The 26,675-nt window shown below is 41.7% G+C and overlaps 1 protein-coding gene across 5 annotated transcripts in view; it reads right to left on the bottom strand.

Moving 5' to 3' along the window:
* LOC103110027 (V-type proton ATPase subunit S1-like protein) overlaps positions 1 to 15,830 on the bottom strand; it is a 159,295-nt gene extending 143,465 nt beyond the window's left edge. For all 5 annotated transcript variants that reach the window (XM_060201130.1, XM_060201127.1, XM_060201124.1 and 2 more), the window contains exons 1-2: positions 15,693 to 15,830; positions 193 to 239 (exon numbers count right to left, since the gene is read on the bottom strand). In XM_060201130.1, the coding sequence (XP_060057113.1) occupies positions 193 to 239; positions 15,693 to 15,787 (142 nt within the window). In that variant the 5' untranslated portion in view covers positions 15,788 to 15,830. The remainder of the gene's footprint in view (positions 1 to 192; positions 240 to 15,692) is intronic.
* Positions 15,831 to 26,675: the final 10,845 nt, after the last annotated feature.

Here is a 26,675-nt window from a genome sequence, read left to right as displayed (position 1 = left end):
TCTGTTAAGCACTGCGATATATATATGAGGCTTGAGCCTCTTTTGACTTACAGTGTAAAAAATCAGTAGTTCAAGTGATCATCAAGAAAAACGAGTGCAAGTACCAGTGTTTGGTAAAGCCCATCGCAGAGAAAGATTCTTCCTTGCCCCCTTCCCCACAGAAGGAATCATAAGAGTAATTACAAGACTTACCACTGTTTATAGCCACTTCTTTACTTGAGAATTTTCTAGAGATGAAACTAGAAAAAAATTAAAAGATGCATTTCAATTTTTATGAACATTTAAAGAGGACATTCTTGTTTAATATATCTCAGAGTAACAGAACTTTAGCCTCTCAGAACTGTTCACCTTTTAATGGATTTTTTTTTTTAATTTTAGGGGGCCAGCGGTGGCACACCTGTTTAAGTGCATATATTACCAAATGCAAGGACCCTAGTTTGAGCCCCTGCTCTCCACCTGCAAGGGGTCCATTTCAAGAGCTGTGAAGCAGGTCTGCAGGCATCTAGGTTTCTCTCCCCCTATCTCCCCATTCTCTCTCAATTTCTCTCTATTCATCTAATAAAAATCAGAAAGGAAAAAATGGCCACCAGGAGCAGTGGATTTGTGGTGCTGGCACCAAGCCCCAGAGATAACCCTGGTGGCAATAGTAATAATAATAATTTTTTTTTGAAGGATTACCGCTGGGGCTTGGTGCCTGCACTATGAATCCACTGCTCCTGGAAGCCATTTTTTTTCCATTTTGTTGCCCTTGTTGTTGGATAGGACAGAGAGAAGTTGAGAGAGGAGGGGGAGACCGAGAGGGGAAGAGAAAGATAAACACCTGCAGACCTGCTTCATTGCTTGTGAGGCAACCCCCCTGCAGGTAGTGAACCAAGGGCTCGAACTGGTATCCTTACACTTGTCCTTGTGCTTCACACCATGTGTGTTTAACTTGCTGCGCTACCACCCGGTCCCTAATAATAATAGTAATAATAATAATAATAATTTTATAAGTAATATATGCTATTGCAAAGCAAGGAAAGTATAGGAATTTTTAATGAAATTTTATGTATGTATTTATTTATTTTTGCCACCAGGGTAATCACAGACTTACTGCTACACAACAACACTACTCCTAGAGACCTTTCTTTTTTTTTTTTTTGTCCATTTTCTTTGATAGAGAGTGAGATACAGATAGAGACAGAAAAGAGATACCTATAGCACTATCCTACCACTCAGGATGCTTCCCCTTGTTATTGAGGACCTGAGTCTTGAACCCAGGTCTTCATACATGGTAAAGTGTGCACTCAACAAGATGTACCACCACTTGGCTCTTCAAAATTTTTTTCAAGATTTATTTATTATTGTATTCAATGAGAGACCAACCACAACTTGCTCAGCCACTCATCTGTTGTTGGACACCTGGGTTGATTCCAGGATTTGGCTATTACAAATTGTGCTGCTATAAACATAGGTATACACACATCTTTTTGGATGGATGTGTTGGGTTCCTTAGGATATATCCCCAGAAAAAAAACAAAAAAAAAATTAAATGAATGAATTAATTAGTTAAATAAAAAATATTTGGGGTGGGGGAAACAGCATAATGGTTATGCAAAAAGAGTCCTGCCTGAGACTCCAGGGCCCCAGGTTCAAATTGCAGCACCATCATAAGCCAGAACTGAGCAAGGCTCTGTTCTTTCTCTCTGTGCCTTCCTCTCTCTCTCTCTCTCTCTCTCTCTCTCATAAAAATAAAAATAAAATAAAATAAAAAGAAAGAAATACAAAGAGAAAGATACACAAGAGTGATAATGAGACCAGAGCACAGCTCAACACTGGTTTATAATGGTGGAGAGGATTGAACCTCGGGCTTTGGAGCCTCAGGCATGAAAGGCATTTTGCATGAACTTTATGCAATTGACCCACTCAATTTTTTTTGTTTAAGATTTACTTCATTGTTAATAAGAGAGAGAACCAGATCATCACCCTGATACATGGGATGTCAGATATTGAACCCAGGACTTCATAACTCTAAAGCCATTGCCCTAGTCACTGGCTCCTACATCACAATGACAAAAGTTTTTGAAAATAGACCAATCACATCTAGAAACTTTAATCATTGTTTAACATTAAATATCAAGTCAGTGTTTATTTCTCTAATTGTGTCTTGTAATTAAACATCTTACCATCCGTTGCATATTTTAAGTTTTTCACAATTTTCACCATTGATATATGTAACCTATACCTTGTGATTCCTATCTAAACCTGTGTGTGTGTGTGTGTGTGTGTGTGTGTGTGTAACTATTACATTAAACTCAATATTTGTACAATTAAAAAGACATATTTTGAAGCCAGATGGTGGCATACCTGATTAAGAGCACACACTACAGTGCACAAGGACTGGGGTTCAAACCCCTGGTCCCCAACTGCAGGGGAAAGCTTGATGAGTGGTGAAGTAGAGCGGCAGGTGTCTCTCTGTCTCTTTCCCTCTGTATCTCTCCCTCTCCTCTGAATTTCTAATTTCTCTCTGTCTCTATCCAAAAATAAATAAGATTTTTTTTAATTATATGATTTTTAACAAAGAAAGACACACTTTTTATGGAGATGTAACGAAACAATCTTAGTCATAGAATTATGAAGCCTATACCATGGTAAAATGCTTTAGAATTAATTATATGGAACCAATTATAAATTAAATGCACCATTTCCTTTCTAATACAATCTATTATCTAATGAGAATTTCTGAAGATTATGAATTGGTGACTATGGAGTATACTCATCATTATTTTTTTATTTAATATTTATGTATTTATTCCCTTTTGTTGCCCTTGTTATTATTGTAGTTATTATTGTAGCTGTTGTTGATGTCGTTGTTGTCGGATAGAACAGAAAGAAATGGAGAGAGGAGGGGAAGACAGAGAGGGGGAGAGAAAGATAGACACCTGCAGACCTGCTTCACCGCCTGTGAAGCGACTCCCCTGCAGGTAGGGAGCCGAGGGCTCGAAACGGGATCTTTATTCTAGTCCCTGCGCTTGGCACCACATGTGTTTAACCCACTGCGCCCGACTCCCAGCTCATTGTTATTAACAGACGCATGCATGCATGCAACTGCTACTTATCTGAGTAAGTTTTATTGAGGGAGAATGTGTGTGCAGTAAACTGCATCCACTTATTATGAACAACTCCATGAGTTTGGGCAGACGCACAAAGAGACAAAGAGATACACGAGACAGCCACATAAAAAAGATGCAGAATATCTGTAACCCACAAAAACTTCCTCGTGCTTGCAGTGTAAAGGTGGACCCTCGGTCACAAGCAACTACACACTTGCCTTCTGCCACTTTAGGTCAGTTCATATTTTCTAGAATTAAAAATAAAATTGGGGGTCGGGCAGTAGTGCACCAGGTAAAGCGCACATAGTGCAAAGAACAAGGACCCAAGCAAGGATCCCGGTTTGAGCCCCCTGGCTCCCCACCTGCTGGGGGGGGGTCACTTCACAGGTGGTGAAGCAGTTCTGCAGGTGTCTGTCTTTCTCTCCCCCTCTCTGTCTTCCCCTTCTCTCTCAACTTCTCTCTGTCCTATCCAACAACAATAACAACAACAGCAACAACAATAACAGCAGCAACAAAAATGGGGGGGAAAAATGGCCTCCAGGAGCAGTGGATTCGTAGTGCAGGCACCATGCCCCAGCAAGAACCCTAGAGGCAAAAAATAAAATAAAATAAAAATAAAAGAATCTTAACATAAGTTATTGGTGCTTGACTTCTTGCAGTCTTAAGTGAAGTGCATAAATGTTGCTATATATATTAATGTTTCATTCTTTACTCCTGAGAAACAGTTCATTGTCTATGAACCTATTGATAGACATTTCCACTGTTCTAGTTTGATTCTACTATAAAGATAAAGGTCTATGAAATCTCACGTAGAGATTTACATGGAATGTTTTTGTTTCTATTTAATTTTAATACACAGAAGTAAAATGAAAGGGTCACATCACAGATTTTTTTTTTTTTTAACTTCAAAAAGTAACTGCCAAGTCACCGTTTCTCTTATTATCTGAGAGGAAAGCGGAAAAAGGAAGAGCACTTAGATGTAGGCGTAGGTGTGGGTGTGACTTAGCAAGGAAGTAAAGGAGGGTCAAATGGTGGCGCACCTGGTTAAGTTCTGTCATTACAGTGCACAAGGACCCAGGTTCAAGCTCCTGGTCCCCACCTCACAGGGAAAGTTTCACGAATGGTGAAGCAGGGCTGCAGGTATCTCTCTGTCTTTCCCTCTCTCTCCCCACTCCCCTCTAATTTTTTCATTTTCTCTATCCAATAATAAATAAATTAAAATATTAAAAAGAAGGGTTGGGTGGTGGTACACCTGGTTGAGTATACATGTTACAATGCACAAGGACCCAGGTTCAAGCTCCTGGTCCCCACCTCACAGGGAAAGCTTCACGAATGGTGAAGCAGGGCTGCAGGTATCTCTCTGTCTCTTTCCCTCTCTATCTCCCCTCTCCTCTCAATTTCTGGCTGTCTCTAGCCAGTGAGCAAATAAAGATAATTTAAAAATATATATATGAAAAATAAAGTAGGAATGGAGAGAAATAAAGAAAGAGAGAAAGGAAGAAAGAAAGAAAGAAAGAAAGAAAGGAGGGAGGGAGGGAGGAAGGAAGGAAAGGAAGGAAGGAAGGAGGGAAGGAAGAAAGAAAGAGAGAGAAAGAAAGAAAGAGAGAAAGAAATAAAGAAAGAAAAAGAAAGAAAGAAAGAAAGAAAGAAAGAAAGAAAGAAAGAAAGAAAGGAGAAAGAGGAAGGAATGGAAATCAAGCTGCAGATGTTATTATGATTTCATCCTGCACATCTTGGGCAGAACAATTCTAACAAAGAGGACACCTTGTAGCAACACAATAGTCAAGCTACTCTCTACTCAGTTCCCACGTGCCAAAGCCATGGGACCGGAACCTGGCCACAGCTGACCACACTGAAGCCATAACAACGCCACTTGCCAACAGAGCCTCCCACATAAGACCAAGAAGGCGCCTGCAGACCATGACAGCATCACCTAGCACAGAGCCTGACCAGTCCCATAGAATCACATCAATTACACTGTGTAAAAGGCAGTAGCCTTGAAATTCCCTTTTTATGCAGTTGTTTGTTAAGTGCTTTTAGTATAAGTTGCTTGTAGTGTGAGGTGGAAAATTCCTTGCCCTTTCCCCTTGAAAAAAAAGACCTTAATCAGTGAAGGCCACCCATTGTTTTATAAGTTGTTCGAAGGACCCCTGCATGGGGACAAGCCTTATCAGGACCTTTGCACAGAGTTTGTGGCATGCTGTTTACCAGATGGGTGGTCATAGCTGATGGTGGGGGGATGTGGTGACCCTACCTGGCTAGATTCTATTGGTTGTGTGATCTTGCAATATTTGAAACTAGCCCGCGCTTTGCTTTGAATGGATCATGCTTTTGCTAAGTTTGAAATGATTGGATTTTGTGTTTACTATAGCCTGTTATTGGGTGTAGGTTGATAAGGTGATGTGCTCCCCCTCCCTGAGTGTAGTCTGAATTCCTATAAATTGGGTGGTTTGAGCCTTGTTCAGGGTCGAGCTTGGTAGACCAACACCAGTCACCATCTCGGCCCGGATTGCAATTCGTCAATAAACATCTTTGCTTCCTTTCAGTGGATGGATCATCATCTCTGGCATTCTGCTATTCCACTGCAGAATACTGTGCCCCAGTATGGTTCCGTAGCCCCCATGCCCACTTGGTCGATTCCAAATTATATTCCTCCATGAGGATAATTTCTGCAACCATCCGTTCCACCCCGGTTCCATGGCTGCCAGTTCTTAGCAACATCGCCCCGCCAGATATTCGTCGGAATGCGGCATCATCTAAGTTCATTTCCCACGTCTACGCTCAACCGGACCTGCCAATCTACACGGATATCTTCGCCCACCCTGTCCAACGCTTGACGTCTCGTCACCCAATCTGGTCCCCTACGCCTACACTGAACTTCTCTGTTCCAGTCTCTTGGAAACAGAGCTGGCAGTCAGCTGAGGTCAAGAACAAACACCTCATCACAGACCCCTGCGAGTGTCAACCCGGCTTTGACCTAGCACGTTATGACTGGGCCCTCCTCAATCGCTATGGAACAGGCCATGGCCGGTGCGCCACTATGTTCCATCGCTGGGGAGCCAGAGACGACCCGAACTGCCCCTGCGGCTCCAGACAGACTATGACCCACAGAGTCAACGACTGCCACCTCTCCAGATTCAAAGGAGGTCTCGAAACTTGACATCAGGCTCCACCTGACGCTGTTGACTGGCTACGGAAGAAGGGCAAACGCTAGAAGAAGAAGAAGTGGTTGGTGGTTTGATTTATGCTCGCTAACACACTGTCCAAATGGACTTTGGGAGTTGGGGTGGGGAGAACTGGAGAGAACATTACAGCCCTCATCTGCCTAGTTCCACTCTGGGAGTTCACTGTTCTGGGTTTTCATTCACTCACTCTCCTCAGTAATAGTTAAAGTGAACTATCTCTTTAAAAAAAGCAAACAGGGCTGGGGAGATAGCATAATGGTTATACAAAAAGCTTTTCTAGCCTGAGGCACCAAAGATCCCAGGCTCAACCCCCAGCCCATCCATCTCAGGGTAGAACTGAGCAGTGCTCTGGCAATAAACAAATCTCCGCTGGTCTGACCAGATGCATTTATCATTTTTTTAAAATATTTTCCATTTCTTGGTATCAGTTTCTACTTCCTTGAGTAGCGACTCATAGTTTTCAGTATACAAGTCTTTCACTTCTTTGGTCAACTTTATTCCTAGGTATTTGATTGATTTTGCTGATACAGTAAAGGGGAGTGATTTCTGGATGTCTTCTTCTTCAGATTTAGTGTTTGCATAAAGAAATGCCACTGATTTTTGTACATTGATTTTGTAGCCTGATACCTTGCTATATTGCCTAATAACTTCCAGTAGTTTTCTGCTGGATTCTTTAGGTTTTTCTATGTATACTATCATATCACCTGCAAATAGTGAGAGCTTGACTTCTTCCCTTCCAATCTGTATTCCTTTGATTTCTTTCTCTTGCCTGATTTCTATGGCAAGAACTTCCAATACTATGTTGAAGAGTAACGGTGACAGTGGACAGCCCTGTCTAGTCCCCGATCTGAGGAGGAATGCTTTCAGTTTCTGTCCATTGAGTATGATGTTGGCTGTAGGTTTGCAATATATAGACTCCACTATCTTGAGGAATTTCCCATCTATTCCCATTTTTTGTAGAGTTTTGAGCATGAATGGGTGTTGGATTTTGTCAAAGGCTTTCTCTGCATCTATTGAAATAATCATGTGGTTTTTGGCTTTGCTTTTATTGATGTGGTGAATGACATTGATTGACTTATGGATGGTGAACCAGCCTTGCATTCCTGGGATGAATCCCACTTGGTCGTGATGAACAATCTTTTTGATATGTTGCTGTATCCGGTTGGCCAAGATCTTGTTTAATATTTTGGCATCTTTTACCAAATAATGTGATGATAACATTAACTATCGATTGTCTTTTTGAACCCTAAGACAGCAGGAACCTCACATCTCCACTATAGAGCCCCTACTTCCCCCAGTCCTGGAACCATTGGATAGGGCCCACTTTCCCGTATGCCTCTCCCAATCCATATCAAATAATATTGCATCTGCCTATCACAACCTAACCAACACAACGATTGCCACCTCAACATGCTTCACTTCAGACTGTGTCCAGAGACTTCACATGTGGAATGACAACCCTTCAGCTTCATTACTCGGGTGAGACCTTTCCTTTCATAGTATACTCTAATTCCATCTCAGGTGGTTCACTTTCTAACAAAGTCCCAAAACCTAGATATACACCAGTTTCTGTGAGAGAGAGCATATGTTCACACGTATCCATAAACTACTGCAAAATATATACCTAAAAGCAGAAGTACACTAGAGTTTGCAGTGAGTACCTCCCTAACACTTCCTTTCCACTATTCCAACCTTTGGGTCCATGATTGCTCAACAATTTGTTTGGCTTTGTATGTTAACTCTCTTTTCAGCCACCAGGTTCCAGATGTCATCAGGATGCCAGCCAGGCTTCCCTGGACTGAAGACCCCACCAATGTGTCCTGGAGCTCCGTTTCCCCAGACACCCACCCTACTGGGGAGAGAGAGAGGCAGACTGGGAGTATGGACCGACCAGTCAACGCCCATGTTCAGCGGGGAAGCAATTACAGAAGCCAGACCTTCTACCTTCTGCAACCCACAATGACCCTGGGTCCATGCTCCCAGAGGGATAGAGAGTGGGAAAGCTATCAGGGGAGGGGGTGGGATATGGAGAATCGGTGGTGGGAATTATGTGGACTTGTACCCCTCCTACCCTATGGTTTTGTTAATTAATACTTTCTTAAATTAAAAAATATATTTTTATTTATTTATTAATGAGGGAGAGAGAGAGGGGAAGAGAGAGAGAGGGAGAGAGGGAGAGAGAGAACCAGATATCACTGTGGTACATGTGCTGCCAGGGATTGAACTCAGAAACTTATGCCTGAGAGACCAACATTTTATCCACTGCGCCACCTCCCAGACCACTGCATGTATTATTTTTAAGCTTGGGTTTTCTTTCCTTTTCTTTAAATTTATTTATTTATTTATTGGTTGCAGACACAGAGAAATTGAGAGGGGAGGGAGATACAGAGGGAAAGAGACAAAGAGACACCTGCAGCCCCTGCTTCCGCATTCATGAAGCTTTCCCCCTGCAGGTGGGGAGCAGGAGCTTGAACCCGAGTCCTCGAGCTCTGTGATGTGTGTGCTTAACTAGGTGCGCCGCCACCTGGGCCCCTGTTTGGAGTTTCTTTGACTTAACTTCCTTCACAATAAACAAAAGTTCCCTAGCTCACCAGAACTGTGTGTCCTTGTAATTATTTTTATTTTAAGTGTAGGGAAAACCTACACAGGTGAGGAATGAGGGAACAGAGGAAAAAAAAAGAGGAGAGGGCAGTGTTGGAGACTAAGACTTATGGAACCCAGGATTTCACACATACAACAAAGCTAGCTTGTGTTCTGTGACTGAGTCACCTCCCCCTGCCTCATTTCTTTGTTCTATTTAGTTACAAAAAGAGAGGAAAAAGACTAAAGCATCACTCCACCATCCATGGAGTTCCTCTACTGTTTTTGTCTTCGTTGATTTCCACACGTGATCAGGGGGAAATGTCAGTGACTCATACTCACCTAAAACATTTAAGCCCATGTGGTCAATAAAATATGCAGATTACTTTCTAAGAAAAGGCATCTGCTGGGAGTTGGGCGGTAGTACAGTGGGTTAAGAGCGGTGGCACAAAGCACAAGGACTGGTACAAGGATCCCGGTTCAAGCAGGAAGTCCCTTCACAAGCGGTAAAGCACATCTGTAAGTGTCTCTCTCTCCCCCTCTCTGTCTTCCCCTTCTCTCTCCATTTCTCTCTGTCCTATCCAACAATGAGGGCATCAGTAAGAATCAACAAGGGTGCAGTTGGGCGGCAGCCCAGCAGGTTAAGCTCATATGGCGCAAAACGCAAGGACCAGCATAAGGATCCCGGTTGGAGCCCCCGGCTCCCCACCCGCAAGGGGGGGTTGCTTCACAAGCAGTGAAGCAGGTCTGCAGGTGTCTGTCTTTCTCTCCCCCTCTCTGTCTTCCCCTCTGCTCTCCATTTCTCTCTGTCCTATCCAACAATGACGACATCAATAAGTACAACAATAATAACTATAACAATAGAAAACAAGGGCAACAAAAGGGAAAATAAATAAATGAAAAAAAATTTTTTAAAAAGAAACAATGGCAACAAAAGGGGATAGATAAATATTTTTAAAAAGAAAGAAAGAAAGAAGAGGAATCTGCAATTTGAGGAATGACAAAGCGCTTCAATAGAAAGCACCATATTTTTTTGTTTACCAGCTAGTCCATTTGAAGTCTCCCAAGTGTGTCTGGATGAAGGTGAAGGCGAAGGTGAAGCAGCTGTTTATTCTCCCACTCAGACTAATGACCACACTCCCACCTTGAAAACCCTCCCTAGGGCTGCCAGCTCACCTCCCTGCCCTTTGCTTTGTCAGCACTCACTCAGTTAGCATTCTTCAGGGTTTTTTTTTAAATATTTATTTATTTCCTTTTTGTTGCCCTTGTTTTTTTATTGTTGTTGTTGTTATTATTGTTGTTGTTATTGTTGTTGATGTCGTCATTGTTGAATAGGACAGAGAGAAATCGAGATAGGAAGGAAAGACAGAGAAGGGGAGAGAGAGACACCTGCAGACCTGCTTCACTGCCTGTGAAGCGACTAGGGGCAGGTGGGGAGCCGGGGCTCGAACTGGGTTTCTTATGCAGGTCCCTGCGCTTGGCGCCATGTGCGCTTAACCCGCTGCACTAGCACCCGACTCCCAGAGCACATCTTTGTTGTTTTTTTTTTATTTTAAAATATTATTATTATTTTTTTAATAATTTATTTCTTTATTGGGGAATTAATGCTTTACATTCAACAGTAAATACAATAGTTTGAACATGCATAACATTCCCCAGATTCCCATTTAACAATACAACCCCCACTATTTCATTCATCATTTTTCATGGACCTGTATTCTCCCCACCCACCCACCCACCCACCCCAGAGTCTTTTACTTTGGTGTAATACTCCAATTCCATTTCAGGTTCGACTTGTGTTTTCTTTTCTTGTTTTTCAACTTCGGCCTGAGAGTGAGATCATCCCATATTCATCCTTCTGTTTCTGACTTATTTCACTCAACATGATTTTTTCAAGGTCCATCCAAGATCAGCTGAAAACGGTGAAGTCACCATTTTTTACAGCTGAGTAGTATTCCATTGTGTATATATACCACAACTTGCTCATCTTTGTTTTTGTTTTTATTTTTAGCATTCTTCAGTTTTCTGAAAGATGTTTGTTCCCTTCCACCTTCATGGATATTAAGACCTCCTATTATTTCATCTGCCTAGTTTGTTTGTTTGTTTTGTTTTTACCAGAGCATTGCTCAGCTCTGGTTTATGGTGGTGTGGAGAATTGACCCTGGGACCTGGGAGCCTCAGGCATTAGAACCTATTTGCATAACCATGATGCTATCTCCCCTAACCCCCAACTAGTATTTTCTCATACCTCCTAGCTATTTCCTCTGCATCCAGATTACAGCTCTCTAGTGCTGTCCTGAGCCTCTCAAATCAGTTCCTATCTTCTTGCCATGTGTGTTCATTCATAGCTTTCTATACTTTTTTATAGTACATTTCCATTTTTTAATTTTTATTTATAAAAATGGAAATATTAATAAGACTATAGGATAAGAGTGGTACATTTCCACACATTTCCCACCACCAGAACTCCAATCCCCTTCCTTGATAGCTTTCTTTATTCCTCAGGGAGTATGGACCCAGTGTCATTATGGGATGCAGAAGGTGGAAGGTCTGGCTTCTGTAATTGCTTCCCCACTGAACATGGGTGTTGGCAGGTGGATCTATACTCCCAGCCTGCCTCTCTCTTTCCCTAGTGGGGCAAGAGTCTAGGGAAGCAGGATTCTAGGACACATTGGTGGGGTCATCTGCCCAAGGGAAGTCAGGTTGGCATCATGGTAGTGTCCGGAACCTGGTGGCTGAAAGAGTCAAGACATAAAGCCAAATAAATTGTTGACTAATCATAAACCTAAAGCCAAAAAATATTGCAGATGAAGATTTGGGGTCTCCATTTTGGAAACAGCTAGTAGGTGTATTTTAGGGATATTGCAAGGGGCCTATGACTTTGCTAGTTTTTGCCTGAGCCTGACAGCTAATATGCTGGTGGACCCAGGTTATTGTGTGGGGAGATGGTGTCATAGCTGGAAAAAGGACTAGAAAGCTGGATCAGGGAAGAGAGTAGCTCCCAAATATGGGGAAAGTATATAACTATTGTTAACTGTAAACCCCATCAATTTGATCTGGGGCCCATATTCAGCACAGGAGCCTGTGTAGTCTCTGCATCCCTGTAGGTCTGAGCTCACACTTCCATGGTCACAGCTAGGAACATTCCAGGCTGCACTCATTTCAGGACCCATCTTCCTCGGGTGGTAGTAGGTAGATGATGTTGTCCAACCTCCCTTCGGAAAACAGACCAGTGCCTACCTCAATATATTGATCCATATTGAGGGCAACATTTCCATTTTTTATAGTAATGCCAAGAGACTCATGAAAAGCTCTCTCACTAGACTTAAAGCTCCAAGAAGGCAGAGACTGTGGCTATCTTGCTCACCACTGTAGGTCCTATACCTAGCACAGCAAAAATCAGGGCTGGGAAACGGCTTACTTGCATAGTGCATACTTTACTATGTGGGAGACCCTGGGTTTGAGCTGTAGCACTACGTGAGGTACCAGGAAAAATGCAGGGGGACTGGAACTGTGGTATCTCTAAGTGAAAACTGAGCTTTAAAAAGTTGGGCTCAGAAGGCCATTTAGTGGTATTGTATGAAGATGTAAAAAGCCCTGAGTTCATTCTCCAATGCCATATTGGGTAGAGAAAGAAGGAAGGGGAGAAGAAAGGAAGGTAAGAAGAGAGGGAGGGAAGAAAAAAATGAGAAACTGATAAATTACTTAACTAATTAATTAATATAATATATATATATATATATATATATATCCTCCAGGGTTATTGCTGGGGTTCAGTGCCTGCACTATGAATCCGCTGCTCCTGGAGGCCATTTTTCCTGTATTTGTTGTCCATGTTGTTGTTATTATTGGATAGGACAGAGAAATGGAGAGAGGAGGGGAAGACAGAGAGGGGAGAGAAAGACAGACACCTGCAGACCTGCTTCACCGCTTGTGAAGGGACTCCCCTGCAGGTGGGGAGCCGGGGGGCTCGAACCAGGATCCTTACATGCTGGTTCACATCACATCATATGCGCTTGCTGGTTCAATAGCAAAGTGCCAAACTTGCATATGTAAAGTTTCAAGTCCAGTGGTCCGGGAGGTGGCACAGTGGGTAAAGCATTGGACTCTCAAGCATGAGGTCCTGAGTTCAATCCCTAGGAGGACATGTACCAGAGTGATGTCTGGTTCTTTCTCTTCTATCTTTTTCATTAAAAGATAAAATTATGGTGGTCCGGGAGGTGGCGCAGTGGATGAAGCGTTGGACTCTCAAGCATGAGGTCCTGAGTTCAATCCCCGGCAGCATATATACCAGAGTGATGTCTGGTTCTTTCTCTCCTCCTATCTTTCTCATTGATAAATAAATAAAATCTTTAAAATACATAAATAAAAATATGTATTAAAAATTAAAATTGCAAGTTCAGTTCCAAGTACTTTATTTTTTTATCATCTTCATTTGTTTATTGCATAGAGCCAGCCAGAAATTGAAAGGGAAGGAAGAGGCAGAGAGGGAGAGAGACACAGAGACACCTGTAGCCCTGCTTCACCACTTGTGAAGCTCTCCCCTGCAGGTGGGGACCCAGGGGCTTGAACCTGTGTCCTTGAGCGCTGGAATATGTGAACTCAACCAAATCACCACCACCTGGCCCCAGTTCCAAGCACTTCATATGCAGGATTGACGCTCTAGTTTATTTTGTGTCTTCCTCTTAAATAAATCACTCCTAAAATGTTGCATGAATACGCTCTAGAAGGGAATGAAAATGGAAGATTACACAGGATTTTGTCTGAGAAGAATGATCTTTCTTTTTGTGTAGGCATAAATTCGATTTGAGGCAAGAATATGTAAAAGGGGAGTCAGGCGGTAGCACACCGGGTTAAGTGCACTAGGGTTAAGTACAAAGCACAAGGACCGGCATAAGGATCCCAGTTCGAGCCCCCGGCTCCCCACCTGCAGGGAGTCGCTTCACAGGCGGTAAAGCAGGTCTGCAGGTGTCTGTCTTTCTCTCCCCCTCTCTGTCTTCCCCTCCTCTCTCCATTTCTCTCTGTCCCATCCAACAATGATGACATCAATAACAACAGTAATAACTACAACAATAAAACAGCAAGGGCAACAAAAGGGAATAAATAGATATAAAGAAAAAAACATTTTAAAAAAGAATATGTAAAAGAGGAACAATATTTAGGAGACAGTTATTGAGCTTTGAATACCATCATCCTTCCTAAAGATCTTTTCTCATTTCAGATCCATGATTTAAAGAACATTCATTTGCAAAACAATGGCTGCTGATTCTTTCATAATGAATTAATGTCATGTTACTAGATTCAAATGATTACTGAGTTATATGATTTCTATAATGCCATCCGAAATTAAGATTATTTAAATCCGTCAACTTTGTCTCAAAAACTGAATTGGATTTTTTTTTTTAAACCCTAACCCTAACCCTAACCCTAACCCTAACCCTAACCCTAACCCTAACCCTAACCCTAACCCTAACCCTAACCCTGCTTAGTTCTGACTTATGGTGGTGCAGGGGATTGAACCTGGGTCTTTAGAGCTTTAGGCATGAAAGTCTCTTTGTATAACCATTATGCTATCTCCCCCGCCCCTGAATTGGAATTTTTGTAGTTCTTAGTGTATATTTTACCAATGTATATAACACACACACACACACACACACACACACACAGTTGTTTCTATACAAACCAGGAGAAAAAAAGCATTCCGAAATATTAGCTACCTACAGAATATATGTCATTTAGCGTTTGAAAGTGAATCTTTGAAAAGGACTGAGTTGGGGTCTGGCGGTGGCGCAGTGGGTTAAGTGTACATGGTGCAAAGCACAAGGACTGCCGTAAGGATCCTGACTCGAGCCCCGGCTCCCTACCTGCTGGGGTGAAGCAGGTCTGCAGGTGTCTCTTTTTATCTCTCCCTCTCTGTCTTCTCCTCCTGTGTCCATTTCTCTCTGTCCTATCCAACAACAACGACAGCAATAACAACAACAATAACCATAACAACGATAAACAACAAGGGCAACAAAAGGAGAAAAAAAACAGCCTCCCGGAGCAGTGCAGGCACCGAGTCCTAGCGATAACCTTGGAGGCAAAAAGAAAAAAGAAAAGCACCGAGTACTTGGAGACGCGTGGGAAAAACAAAATGTCTCTACGTGGAGTTGTCATCAGCTGGATATTTTTTTAGCACAAGCTGTGGCAGAGCACCCTGCTTGTCTCAGTCATTCGCGTTCACACCAAGTTGCCTGATGCAAAGGCTGGAACAGTATAGTGTGAATAACTGGGGTATACGGCATCAATCAAATGCTACATATTCCTTACAGATAAACACAGATAAAGATTACCTCTTGATGTAATTTTTTTTTATGTAATTTTATAGGATCCGGCAGCCAGATGACAAAGGGGGAAAAAATGTTGTTGTTGTTGTTTTAATTTTAAATAATATGCATACTACACAATTTCCTCCTCCTACCAGTTAAAATGATTTTTGACATCTTTTCTTTAAATTTTTTTCATTACTTTCTATGATAATGGCAGGAGAAACTGTGAAATTAAGGTTTCTTTGTAAGCATGAAAGAAACCTGAACACTGATTTGCGAAGTCATTTTTTTTCAGACCTACACTATAATAAATAATACAAATCACTCTTTGCCCTTATAGCAGACATTTTTATCTCTTATTTATAAGCTCCAGTACAATGATTTTAGGTAGTGAGTAATCTAATTTAGCCAATCCATTTTTGATCTGCAAACCCACGTACAGAAAATGCAACAGTACAGAAACTGCAGACTCTACACTTGCACTGAAGTTGACAAATGCAATGCATTAAAAACGTGCAGTGACTCACCTCACATTCTTCCTAGCCAGTATCTGGTCCAAAGTTACTGAAAATCCAATACATAAAAAAATAAGTGTAAAACTCAGTAAGATTTTTCTTCCCATTAAGAAATGAATCAGTTTTCTCAAACCCAGCACATCTGTTAATGCAAACAGAGGAGAGGCTGCACTGTTTCTTGCCATGTAACTGACAGCATATTCAACCAATAACAGGGCAGCTTTCCCAAGACGTCGTGTGTTTTCTAGGAGAGTAAGGAGAAGAGGTCTCATACTGCTGAATTTAGAATATTAAGTGAAACCAGTATGCCCACTTATAATACACTGTGTAATTATTCACCTCAGTGAAAGATTATAAGGTATTATATTTTTTAGAGAAAATACGTCTCCACCAGTTAAATATTTTTCCTTTGCCTTTCTTTTCTTTCCTTTTTTTTACTAATGATTTAATATTGATTTAAAAAATTGTAAGATAATAGGGGTATAATTCCATATGGTTCCCACCACCAGAGTTCTGTGTCCTCATCCCCTCCATTAGAAACTTCCCTATTGTTTACTCCTCTCGGAGTATGGACCAAAATTCTTTTCGAGGTGCAGAAGGTGGGAGTACTGGCTTCTATAATTGCTTCTCCGATGGACATGGGTGTTGGCAGGTGGATCCCCAACCTCTTTTTTTTATCTTTCCCTAGTGGGGTAGGGCGCTGAGGAGCTGAGGTTATAGGAAGCACTGGTGAGATTATCTGCCCAATCCACCAGTTAAATTTTTTAATGGCATTGTCTTGATTTACTCATAGAATACTTAATAAGAACCTCCTACTACTTTTTAGTATGCTTTAAGGAAGCAATTAAATTCTGACCAAAATCTATGAAATATACATACATCTATCTAATTATTACATTCATTGTTCAGATGGATTAAGTGTGTGTGTATTTGCCTAGATTATATATATATATATATATATATATATATGGTAGCCTTGTATTTTTATTTGATAAATCTAGCAGCCCTATTCTTAGGGACTCTCCAACTTAGAACTGTCTGGGAATCACACTGGAAGAAATAAAAATGAATAGATAAATTTAATTTTGCTAATATAGTTTATTTAACCTAATAGAATGTTCTACCAACATACAACATCTCTTCCAGCTTCTGGAGTAATTTCCCAGTTCAGCCTCCATGCCAGTGCCTGGTCACACTTTTCTTCGTGTCTCTGGTCAGAAGAAGCTGAGAGCCAAAGCCTGTGATGATCCTGTACTGTGATAATTCTAGCTTTCTGGACACTCACAAAATGCTAGTGTCGGTCATTTGGTGACTGTCGGACAACCATCTTTCATAGAAATATGCTCATCAACAGAAGTTGACTAAGAAGATCTTAAAGGGAAACTAAAAGCAGGACCTGACCAAATTATAAGTAGGGCACAAAAGTAAAAACCCTGTAGTGAGGGGTAGACATGCAGCTTCCTGGGCCAGTGGGGGGTGGGAGTGGGCGGGAGGGATGGGTCACAGTCTTTTGGTGGTGGGAATGGTGTTTATGTGCACTCCTAGCAAAATGTAGACATATAAATCAGTAGTTAATTAATATGAGAGGGGGAAAATCAATTGTATGTCTCAAAGTTTTTCAAAACACAAACTGAATATTTTTAATATATAGGCTATGTATTTGATATGCGGACTCTCTCAAAAGCCTAGACCAAGTAGATCAGAAGCATCCAATAGCACAGCTATATACAAGATACTGGGTACTGTACAGCAAACCCTAACAAAAGGACTTTTCAAAGTTAACCCAATTAACAAATAATGTGATAATAACATTAACTATCGATTGTCTTTTTGAACCCTAAGACAGCAGGAACCTCACATCTCCACTATAGAGCCCCTACTTCCCCCAGTCCTGGAACCATTGGATAGGGCCCACTTTCCCGTATGCCTCTCCCAATCCATTTCAAATAATATTGCATCCGCCGATCACAACCTAACCAACACAACGATTGCCACCTCAACATGCTTCACTTCAGACTGTGTCCAGAGACTTTACATGTGGAATGACAACCCTTCAGCTTCATTACTCAGGTGAGACCTTTCCTTTCATGGTATACTCTAATTTCATCTCAGGTGGTTCACTTTCTAACAAAGTCCCAAAACCTAGATATACACCAGTTTCTGTGTGAGAGAGCATATGTTCACACGTATCCGTAAACTACTGCAAAATATATACCTGAAAGCAGAAGTACACTAGAGTTTGCAGTGAGTACCTCCCTAACACTTCCTCTCCACTATTCCAAGCTTTGGGTCCATGATTGCTCAACAATTTGTTTGGCTTTGTATGTTAACTCTCTTTTCAGTCACCAGGTTCCAGATGTCATCAGGATGCTGGCCAGGCTTCCCTGGATTGAAGACCCCACCAATATGTCCTGGACCTCAGCTTCCCCAGAGACACACCCTACTAGGGAAAGAGAGAGGCAGACTGGGAGTATGGACCGACCAGTCAACGCCCATGTTCAGTGGGGAAGCAATTACATAAGCCATAGCTTCTACCTTCTGCAACCCACAATGACCCTGGGTCCATGCTCCCAGAGGGATGGAGAATGGGAAAGCTATCAGGGGAGGGGGTGGGATATGGAGATTGGGTGGTGGGAATTTTGTGGAGTTGTACCCCTCCTACCCTATGGTTTTGTTAATTAATCCTTTCTTAAATAAAAAGAAAAAAAATATATATATATATATGCTTCAACTACAACTACATTCTATGCACACATAAAAGTTATTACAAATATATTATTATTTTTATATTTTCACCACTTGCTGATGCTCAGATGTTAATACTGGGTTGCCAGGAAAGCCATGACATGTTTTTCTGCTTTCCTATGCAAAAAATGTGTCATGATTTTTCCAACAGCCCCATATAACATTCTTTCTGTTACTGAAATTTTCTCCCACTAGGCTGAGAAAACTTAAGGCAGAATGATTAGTAGTTAGTAGGTTTCACACATGTGTTTTAGAATAGAAGTCACACTTAAGATGTGATTGTCTGAGAAGAGTTCATCTTGTGACTTTGAAGCAGTGAGAAAATGCTAATAGGATAGATCAGCGCAAAGCACTGGGTATCACCTGCCTGACGTTTGTACTGGCCTGCTCAGAGGCCGAGTAGCTTCAGTTCAGAAAGGTGAAGGTTTGAGATTTTGCCCAAGCTATAAAAGCTACGAAAACAAGTTAGCCTGCCATAATTTCTTTTCTTTTTCTTTTTTTAAATTTTATTTATCAATATTATTTTTTAGTGAAACACAGAGAGAGAGAGAATATAAGACCAGAGTTCTGCACAACACTGGCATATGGTCATTCTGAGAATTGAACCTGGGACCTCAGAGCCTGAGGCATGACAGTCTTTTGTATAACCATCATTCTGTCTCCCCAGCCCTAGCCTGCCATAGTTTCATGGACACTGGAAGGAAACACGGACTCTTAGGTCAGAGACAAAGTACTTTATTATTCAACAAGTACTCAGAATGATCACGCCAGCTCCCCTTACACAAAGAGCAGTGCGGATGAGCTCAGACAGACAGTTGTACATGTGAGAGAATTCATTTTTGAAGGAAAATCCAGGGTTTCCAAGGCCTGCCCTTCACTAAAGAGGAAGTTTATTTTTTCTTTTTCTCTTTTAATTTTTATTTATAAAATGAAAATATTGACAAGACCATAGGATAAGAGGGGTTACAATTCCACATAATCCCTACCACCAGAACTCCATATCCCATCCTATCCCTTGAAAGCTTTCCTATTCTTCTTTTTTTAATTTATTTCTTTATTGGGGAATTAATGTTTTACATTCAACAGTAAATACAATAGTTTGTACATGCATAACATTCCCCAGTTTCCCACTTAACAATACAACCCCCATTTATCATCCTATGTCCTATGTCATTTATCATCCTTCATGAACTGTATTCTCCCCACCCACCCACCCCAGAGTCTTTTACTTTGGTGCCATATGTCAATTACATTTCAGGTTCTACTTGTGTTTTAGTTTCTGATCTTGTTTTTCAACTTCTGCCTGAGAGTGAGATCATCCCATATTCATCCTTCTGTTTCTGACTTATTTCACATAACATGAATTTTTCAAGGTCCATCCAAGATTGGCTGAAAACGGTGAAGTCACCATTTTTTACAGCTGAGTAGTATTCCATTGTGTATATCTACCACAACTTGCTCAGCCACTCATCTGTTGTTGGACACCTGGGTTGCTCCCAGGTTTTGGCTATTACAAATTGTGCTGCCAAGAACATATGTGTACACAGATCTTTTTGGATGGATGTGTTGGGTTCCTTAGGATGTATCCTCAGGAGAGGAATTGCAGGGTCATAGGGTAGGTCCATTTCTAGCCTTCTGAGAGTTCTCCAGACTGTTCTCCACAGAGGTTGGACCAATTGACATTCCCACCAGCAGTGTAGGAGGGTTCCTTTGACCCCACACCCTCTCCAGCATTTGCTGCTATTCCCTTTTCTGATGTATGACATTCTCACAGGAGTGAAGTGATATCTCATTGTTGTCTTGATTTGCATTTCTCTGACAATCAGAGACTTGGAGCATTTTTTCATGTGTTTCTCAGCCTTTTGGATCTCTTCTGTGGTGAATAGTCTGTCCAAGTCCTTCCCCCATTTTTGGATGGGGTTATTTGTTGTCTTGTTGTTTAGTCTGGCAAGCTCATTATATATGTTGGTTATTAAACTCTTATCTGATGTATGGCATGTAAAGATCTTCTCCCATTCTGTGAGGGGTCTCTTGGTTTGGGTAGTGGTTTCTTTTGCTGTGAAGAAGCTTTTTAATTTGATGAGCTTTCCTATTCTTTATCCTTCTGGGAGTATGGACCCATGATCATTATGGAGTGAAGTTTTTTTTTTTTTTTTTTTTAACCAACCCTTATAGGAGGGCATTTAGTATTTTAGGTGAATTCTATCTTCTTTTTTCTCTTTTTTTTTCCTCCGGGGCTATAGCCAATGTTCAGTGGAAAATTTTTTTTTTTTTAACTTTCAAGGAAATAGGCCACATAAACATCCAAACATCCATTGTTTAAAAGGAAGAGTAGTTACTAACTTAAAATATGCAGAAAGTACAGATGAACACAGAAAATTTTGCTTCAAAGCTCTCAAGAGACCAGAAATTTGCACAACCATGATGTTTTCAAGAGTTCTGACCTAATTTTCTGATTTACCAAATACTGCTAATTACCTGAATTCTTTTTTATATTTTTATTTATTATTCTATATAAACAGAAATTGAGAGTGGAGGGGGAGATAGAAAGGGAGAGAGACAGAGAGATACCTGCAGCCCTGCTTCACCACTCATGAAGTTTTCCATCTTGCAGATGGGGAACCTGAATTTTTAAATGTCAAAAATTCACCTTTCATGGTATGGATGGTGGTGCAGTGGATAAAGCATTGGAATCTCAAGCATGAGGTCCCAAATTCAATCGCTGGCAGCACATGTACCAAATTGATGTCTGGTTCTTTCTCCCTCTTCTCCTATCTTTCTCATGAATAAATAAATAAAATCTTTTTTTAAAAAAATGCATCTTTCCATAGTCATTTATGATCATATGGGATTGTGTTCTCAAAGGGAAAAATGGACCTAACTTAAGAATTTTGGGGTGTTGTTAAGTTCGGGGTCCAGCAGGCCGGGCTAGGTTTGCGGCAGTAGACAGAGACGACCAGAGACACACGGCTGGGCAGAGAGGCTTTATTCACGAGCGGGCAAACATGTGCTCTCCTGTCTTTCTGCTCTGGCGGTAGAGAGCGATCCTTAAACTAATCACCACACAGATCTGTCCTCCATCCTTCTTCTCTGGCGGCTACCTGCAGAACTCCGGAACTATGTAGCACAGGGGGCGGGGAGAAAGTGAGGTGCGAAACTAGCAAGGGCCAAACCAATTTCTCCCAGAGGTAGGGGGAAGGAGACCAAACCAATGTGAAACATACCAACACTGGGGGGCTGGGTGGTGGCTCCAGCACACTGCTTTCTTCTCAAGACTCTCCGTAGACCTGAGTTTTTGTACCTCAGTAACTCTGCATATATTATTTCTTCTGTGGGAATTACCTCACATCCCTTTACCTCTCTCTACATTCTGTTGACTTTCACCATAATTACAGTCATAATTTACAATAAGACACTTTTTTGTTGTTGTTTACTTATTTATAGTGTACTTCTCACCAAAAGGCCTGCTTCATGAAGGTAGGGACTGTGCTTAATTAACTAATAAAACACCTAGAACCTACGATGCCGGTGAGCCAAATTGGTACAGAAGTAAGAAGTGCAGGACAGATGGGTAGATGTACAAAACGTATAAAATAAGGACTTGCTACTGTCTGATTAGATAGGCAGCCATAAGTGAAAACCAGTGCAGTTATTGGCACAGAATTTAGCAGCTTGAAAATGCAAGCATGCAGGGCCAGGTGGTGGTGCACCTGGGTAAGTTCACACATGACAGTCCTCAAGGACCTTGGTTCAGGCCCCTGGTTCCCACCTACAGGGGGAAAGCTTCATGAGTGGCAAAGTAGGGCTGCAGCTGTCTCTCTGCCTCTCTCTCTCTCTACCTATCTTCCCCTTCCTTCTCGATTTCTGTCTCTATCTAATAAGAATAAATAAATATTTTTTAAAGAGAAAGAAAACAGAGTCTCCCTAGGGTTGAGGAGACTATAAAATGGTTTTGTAAAAACACTTTCAAATGTGAGGCACGAAAGGTCTCGGGTTCAATCCCCAGCACTACCATAAGCCAGATCTAAGCAGTGTTCTGGGAAACAAACAAACAAAAAATACCTAAGTCCTATCAAAATTTTATCGTATGTACTCCTCGTTATTTGCAGACGAGTGTCGCCTTGTGACGGCTAACATCTGCCGATTTAACTGGGTCACAAGGTGCCCAGATACAGCTAAACAATAGACTAGGACTAATGGACTAATCCAATTAATTGAATAGAATGAAATGGTAGGACATTCTTAAGCCTGAGGTACCAAGGGTCCCAGGTTCAATCCCTTGCACCACCATAAGTCAGAGGAGCTGAGCAGTGCTCTGGTAATTAATTAAGTAAGTAATTGAAAAAGAAATGGTAGAGCAGGTTGGGAAGAACGCACTGCCTTGGAAGATCCTGACTTCCTTACAATAGAGACATAGGTCTTCTGCCTTTGAACTGTGCTAAGACTGCAACTATTCCACAAGCGCTAGTGAATTTCTAACTTGCTGGACTGAGAATCTTGGGACGGCTCAACCTCCCTAACTATAGAAATCCACTCCTTATCGTAAAACAGCAGACTGGAAGATAGATAGGGATGCCTTCTGTTGCTTCTTTTTCTCTGAGGAATTCAAACTAATACAGCCTCTTAATTGAGTTCAGATCGAGCCTAATGGCTGCCATGATTCCAACCAATTTTCATCAGCTACTGAGTGGATTGAAATCGGCTCAGTAAATGGAATACAAGTACTTTTGATTTAAATGTTAATGTTTCTAATGGAGTTGGTGTATTGCAGTAAAGTAAAAGACTCTAAGGGGGGGGGGGGGGGGGGACACACGGACGTGAGGGTTCCGGGTCCCGGAACATGATGACAGAGGAGGACCTAGTGGGGGCTGTATTGTCATGTAGAAAATTGGGAAATGTGATGCATGTACAAACTATTGTATTTACTGTCGAATGTAAAACATTAATTCCCCAATAAAGAAATTTAAAAAACAAACAAAACTTGAAGTATTGATGCAACCCTCTACTTCCTCCTCCTGTACTCAAGAGGTCAGGTGCATTGCTTGTTGCTCGAGACTGTAAATTACCCCATTATCTTACCAATAACCTGCCTTTTGCTCTTAGCATCATAACACTTCTAGCACAAAGATCTGTTAAATAATAAACTTAGTGTAATAATACAGGCATTGACTAGGAAGGGAAGACTGAGGGTCAGGGAGAGCCGAGTCCAGGGAGGAAAAAAACTAACAAAAAAACTCCACTGTGAGTTGGGCGGTAGGTACAGTCGCCATTGACCGTCACTACTTCATTCTCTGAGCAGGTGGTTCACTTTTGGTGTTTAAGACTTGATGGGATGATAGTAGGAGATATTAAATAATCTACTATACTCGAGTATTTATTATTTGTCTTTTCATTTAGGAAAATGGATGCTTTAACAGTTAAGACCACAGGCCCATTAGATGGGAGAGTCATAAACAGCTTGCTCCATGACTGTCAATGATGAACAAGGCCCTTTTACCTTGGCACTAGTCCAGAGATTTTGTTTCTTTGACATTTGGAAGTATTTCTCTCTGACTGCTCTTAGAATGAGCAGCGATTGATAATAGTAACTGTTCTTTTTGTTTGAAGGATTTTCATCTTTGGGTACTTAATTAGCTTAAAAATAAAGGTCTGTAGGGGTCAGGCGGTAGTGCAGTGGGTTGAGCGCATATGGTGCAGAGCACAAGGACTGGAGTAAGGATCCTGGTTCAAGGCCCTGGCTCCCCACCTACAGGGGAGTCGCTTCACAAGCAGTGAAGCAGGTCTGCAGGTGTCTATCTCTGTCTTCCCCTCCTCTCTCCATTTCTCTCTGTCCTATCCAACAACAGCGACATCAATAACTACAACAATAAAACAACAAGGGCAACAAAAGAAAATAAATAAATATTTTTTAAAAGATTACACAGCATTACACATATAGTTCTTTTTATATATGTAGATTTGATTCTTTAGGTGGATACAGAACCCCCACCCCCAGGGTTATTGGTTCCACTGCTCCTGGAGGCCTTTTTTTTTCCTATTTTGTTGCCTTTGTTGTTATTGTTATTTTGCCATTGCTGTTGTTGAATATGACAGAGAGAAATGGAGAGAGGAGGGGAAGACAGAGAGGGGTAGAGAAAGATAGACACCTGCAGACTTGTGTCACCACCTGTGAAGTGACTCCCCTGCAGGTGGGGAGCTGGGTCTCGAACAGGGACCCTTGTACCAGTCCTTGCGCTTTGCGCCACCTGCGCTTAACCCGTTGCACTACCGCCCAGCCTCCTTCAGTATACATACATATCTTTAGTCTAACTTGGAATGTATGTGAGAAGATATAATTACAGTACCAAAAAAGTAGCTAGAAAGAAACACAACTCATTTGGGATAGAGGGAAATTTGTACTTAATAATTTAATCAGGTAAGGGCGGGGAAAGATAGCACTATGGTTATGCAAAGAGACCCTCATTCCTGAGGCTTCAAAGTCCCAGATTCCCCCCACACCACCATAAGCCAGAGCTGAGCAGTGCTCTGGTAAATAAAATAATAATAGTAATAATAATAACAACAATAATAATAATTGGGGGTCAGGAGGTAGCACAGCAGATTAACCGCACATGGCGCAAAGCTCAAGGACCAGCATAAGGATCCAGGTTCCAGCTCCCCCCGCTCCCCACCTGCAGGGGGGTCACTTCACAGGCGGTGAAGCAGGTCTGCAAATGTCTGTCTTTCTCTCCTCTCTCTCTGTCTTCCCCTCCTCTCTCCATTTCTCTCTGTCCTATCCAGCAATGACATCAATGACAACAATAAGAGCAAGGGCAACAAAAGTGGAGGCCTCCAGGAGCAGTGGATTCAGAGCGCAGGCACCGAACTCTAGCAATGACCCTGGAGGTAATTCATCATCATCATCATCATCGTCATCGTCATCGTCATCATCATCAGGTAAAGTGAAGCATTTAGTATTCAATACTAGGAGTTAAAAACGTGCAACCATTAGTCCTGCTATTACTGCTTCTTCATTGTCACTTAAAGCCGTTATCTAATGGGTCATATTCCCATGGCAACCATTGCCTCGTGTTTTTTTTTATACCTGAAGCAGTAAGAATAATTTTTAACTTCTAAATGTTCCAATATCATGAACACTGTTAAAAACAGAGGGAGATGAGAAACTGGACCCATGTGTCTACGACTGTACTGGAAACCACCACCAACCTGGTGAAGCATCTATGTTACCATGCAGAAGGACCCAGGTTCAAACCCCTGGTCTCCATCTGCAGAGAGTGAGGGGGACATTATGAATGGTGAAGCAAGAAGCCGAGTGGTGGCGTACCTGGTTGAGCGAACACGCTACAATGAACGGTGAAGCAGCGTTGCAGGTGTTTTTCTTTCTCTCTCCTATAAAATTCTCTCTGTCCTATCAATAAGAAGAAGGAGGAAGAGGAGGAGGAGAAGGAGGAGAAGAGAGAGAGAGAAAGTCAGTCTCCACTTGCAGGAGGAAAGCTTTGCGAGTGATCAAGCAGTGCTGCGGGTGTCTCTCTGTCTCTCTCTCCCTCTCTGTCACCACCTTCCCTCTCAATTTCTGACTCTATCCAATAAATAAATAAAGGTAATAAAAAAGTTTAAAAAAGAAATTAAAGAGATAGAGATAGAAAGGAAGGAAGAAGAAAAAGAAAGAAAGCCTTCACCCTTGACCTCTCTCATCAACAGATCTAGTTTATAAAGACCAATCTTTCTTCCTGGAGGAAAAGGCAGTGTATGTCTGAGAGAAGTCAAATACTAGGGCAGAGAGTAGCTAGTATGGCTATGCAAAGACACTCTTAAAGTCCCAGGTTCAATCCCCTGCACCGGCACCACCGTCAGACACAGCTAAGCAGTGTTCTGGTTAAAAAAAAAAAAGAAAGAAAAGTCAAATAATATCCTTCTGCCCCAGCTGAACACTAAGACAACTAAGAAATAACACAAGCGATGAAAGAATCAGACAGCCGCAATATCACAATCTTATTGCTGTGGAAGTTTAGGACAGAGGACAGAGGACAGAGCTTGGTGTAAACACAAAATGGGGAGGAATTGAACCTCTTCCTTTCCTACAGAAGATCAGCATGGCAGCCTGTGGTTGCAGCACTGTGTTTCCTATAACAAAAAGAGCCCAAGCGTGGCGCACCTGGTTGAGCACGTGTTACAGTACACAAGGACCCAGGTTCGAGGCCCCCAGTCCCCACCTGCAGGGGGAAACTTCATGAGTGATGAAGCGGGGTT

This window comes from Erinaceus europaeus, chromosome 11, assembly GCF_950295315.1.
Source record: "Erinaceus europaeus chromosome 11, mEriEur2.1, whole genome shotgun sequence".
In the NCBI taxonomy this organism is placed as follows: domain Eukaryota; kingdom Metazoa; phylum Chordata; class Mammalia; order Eulipotyphla; family Erinaceidae; genus Erinaceus; species Erinaceus europaeus.
Note: the sequence above shows the minus strand (reverse complement) of the source record. Positions and strands in the feature narration are given on the sequence as shown.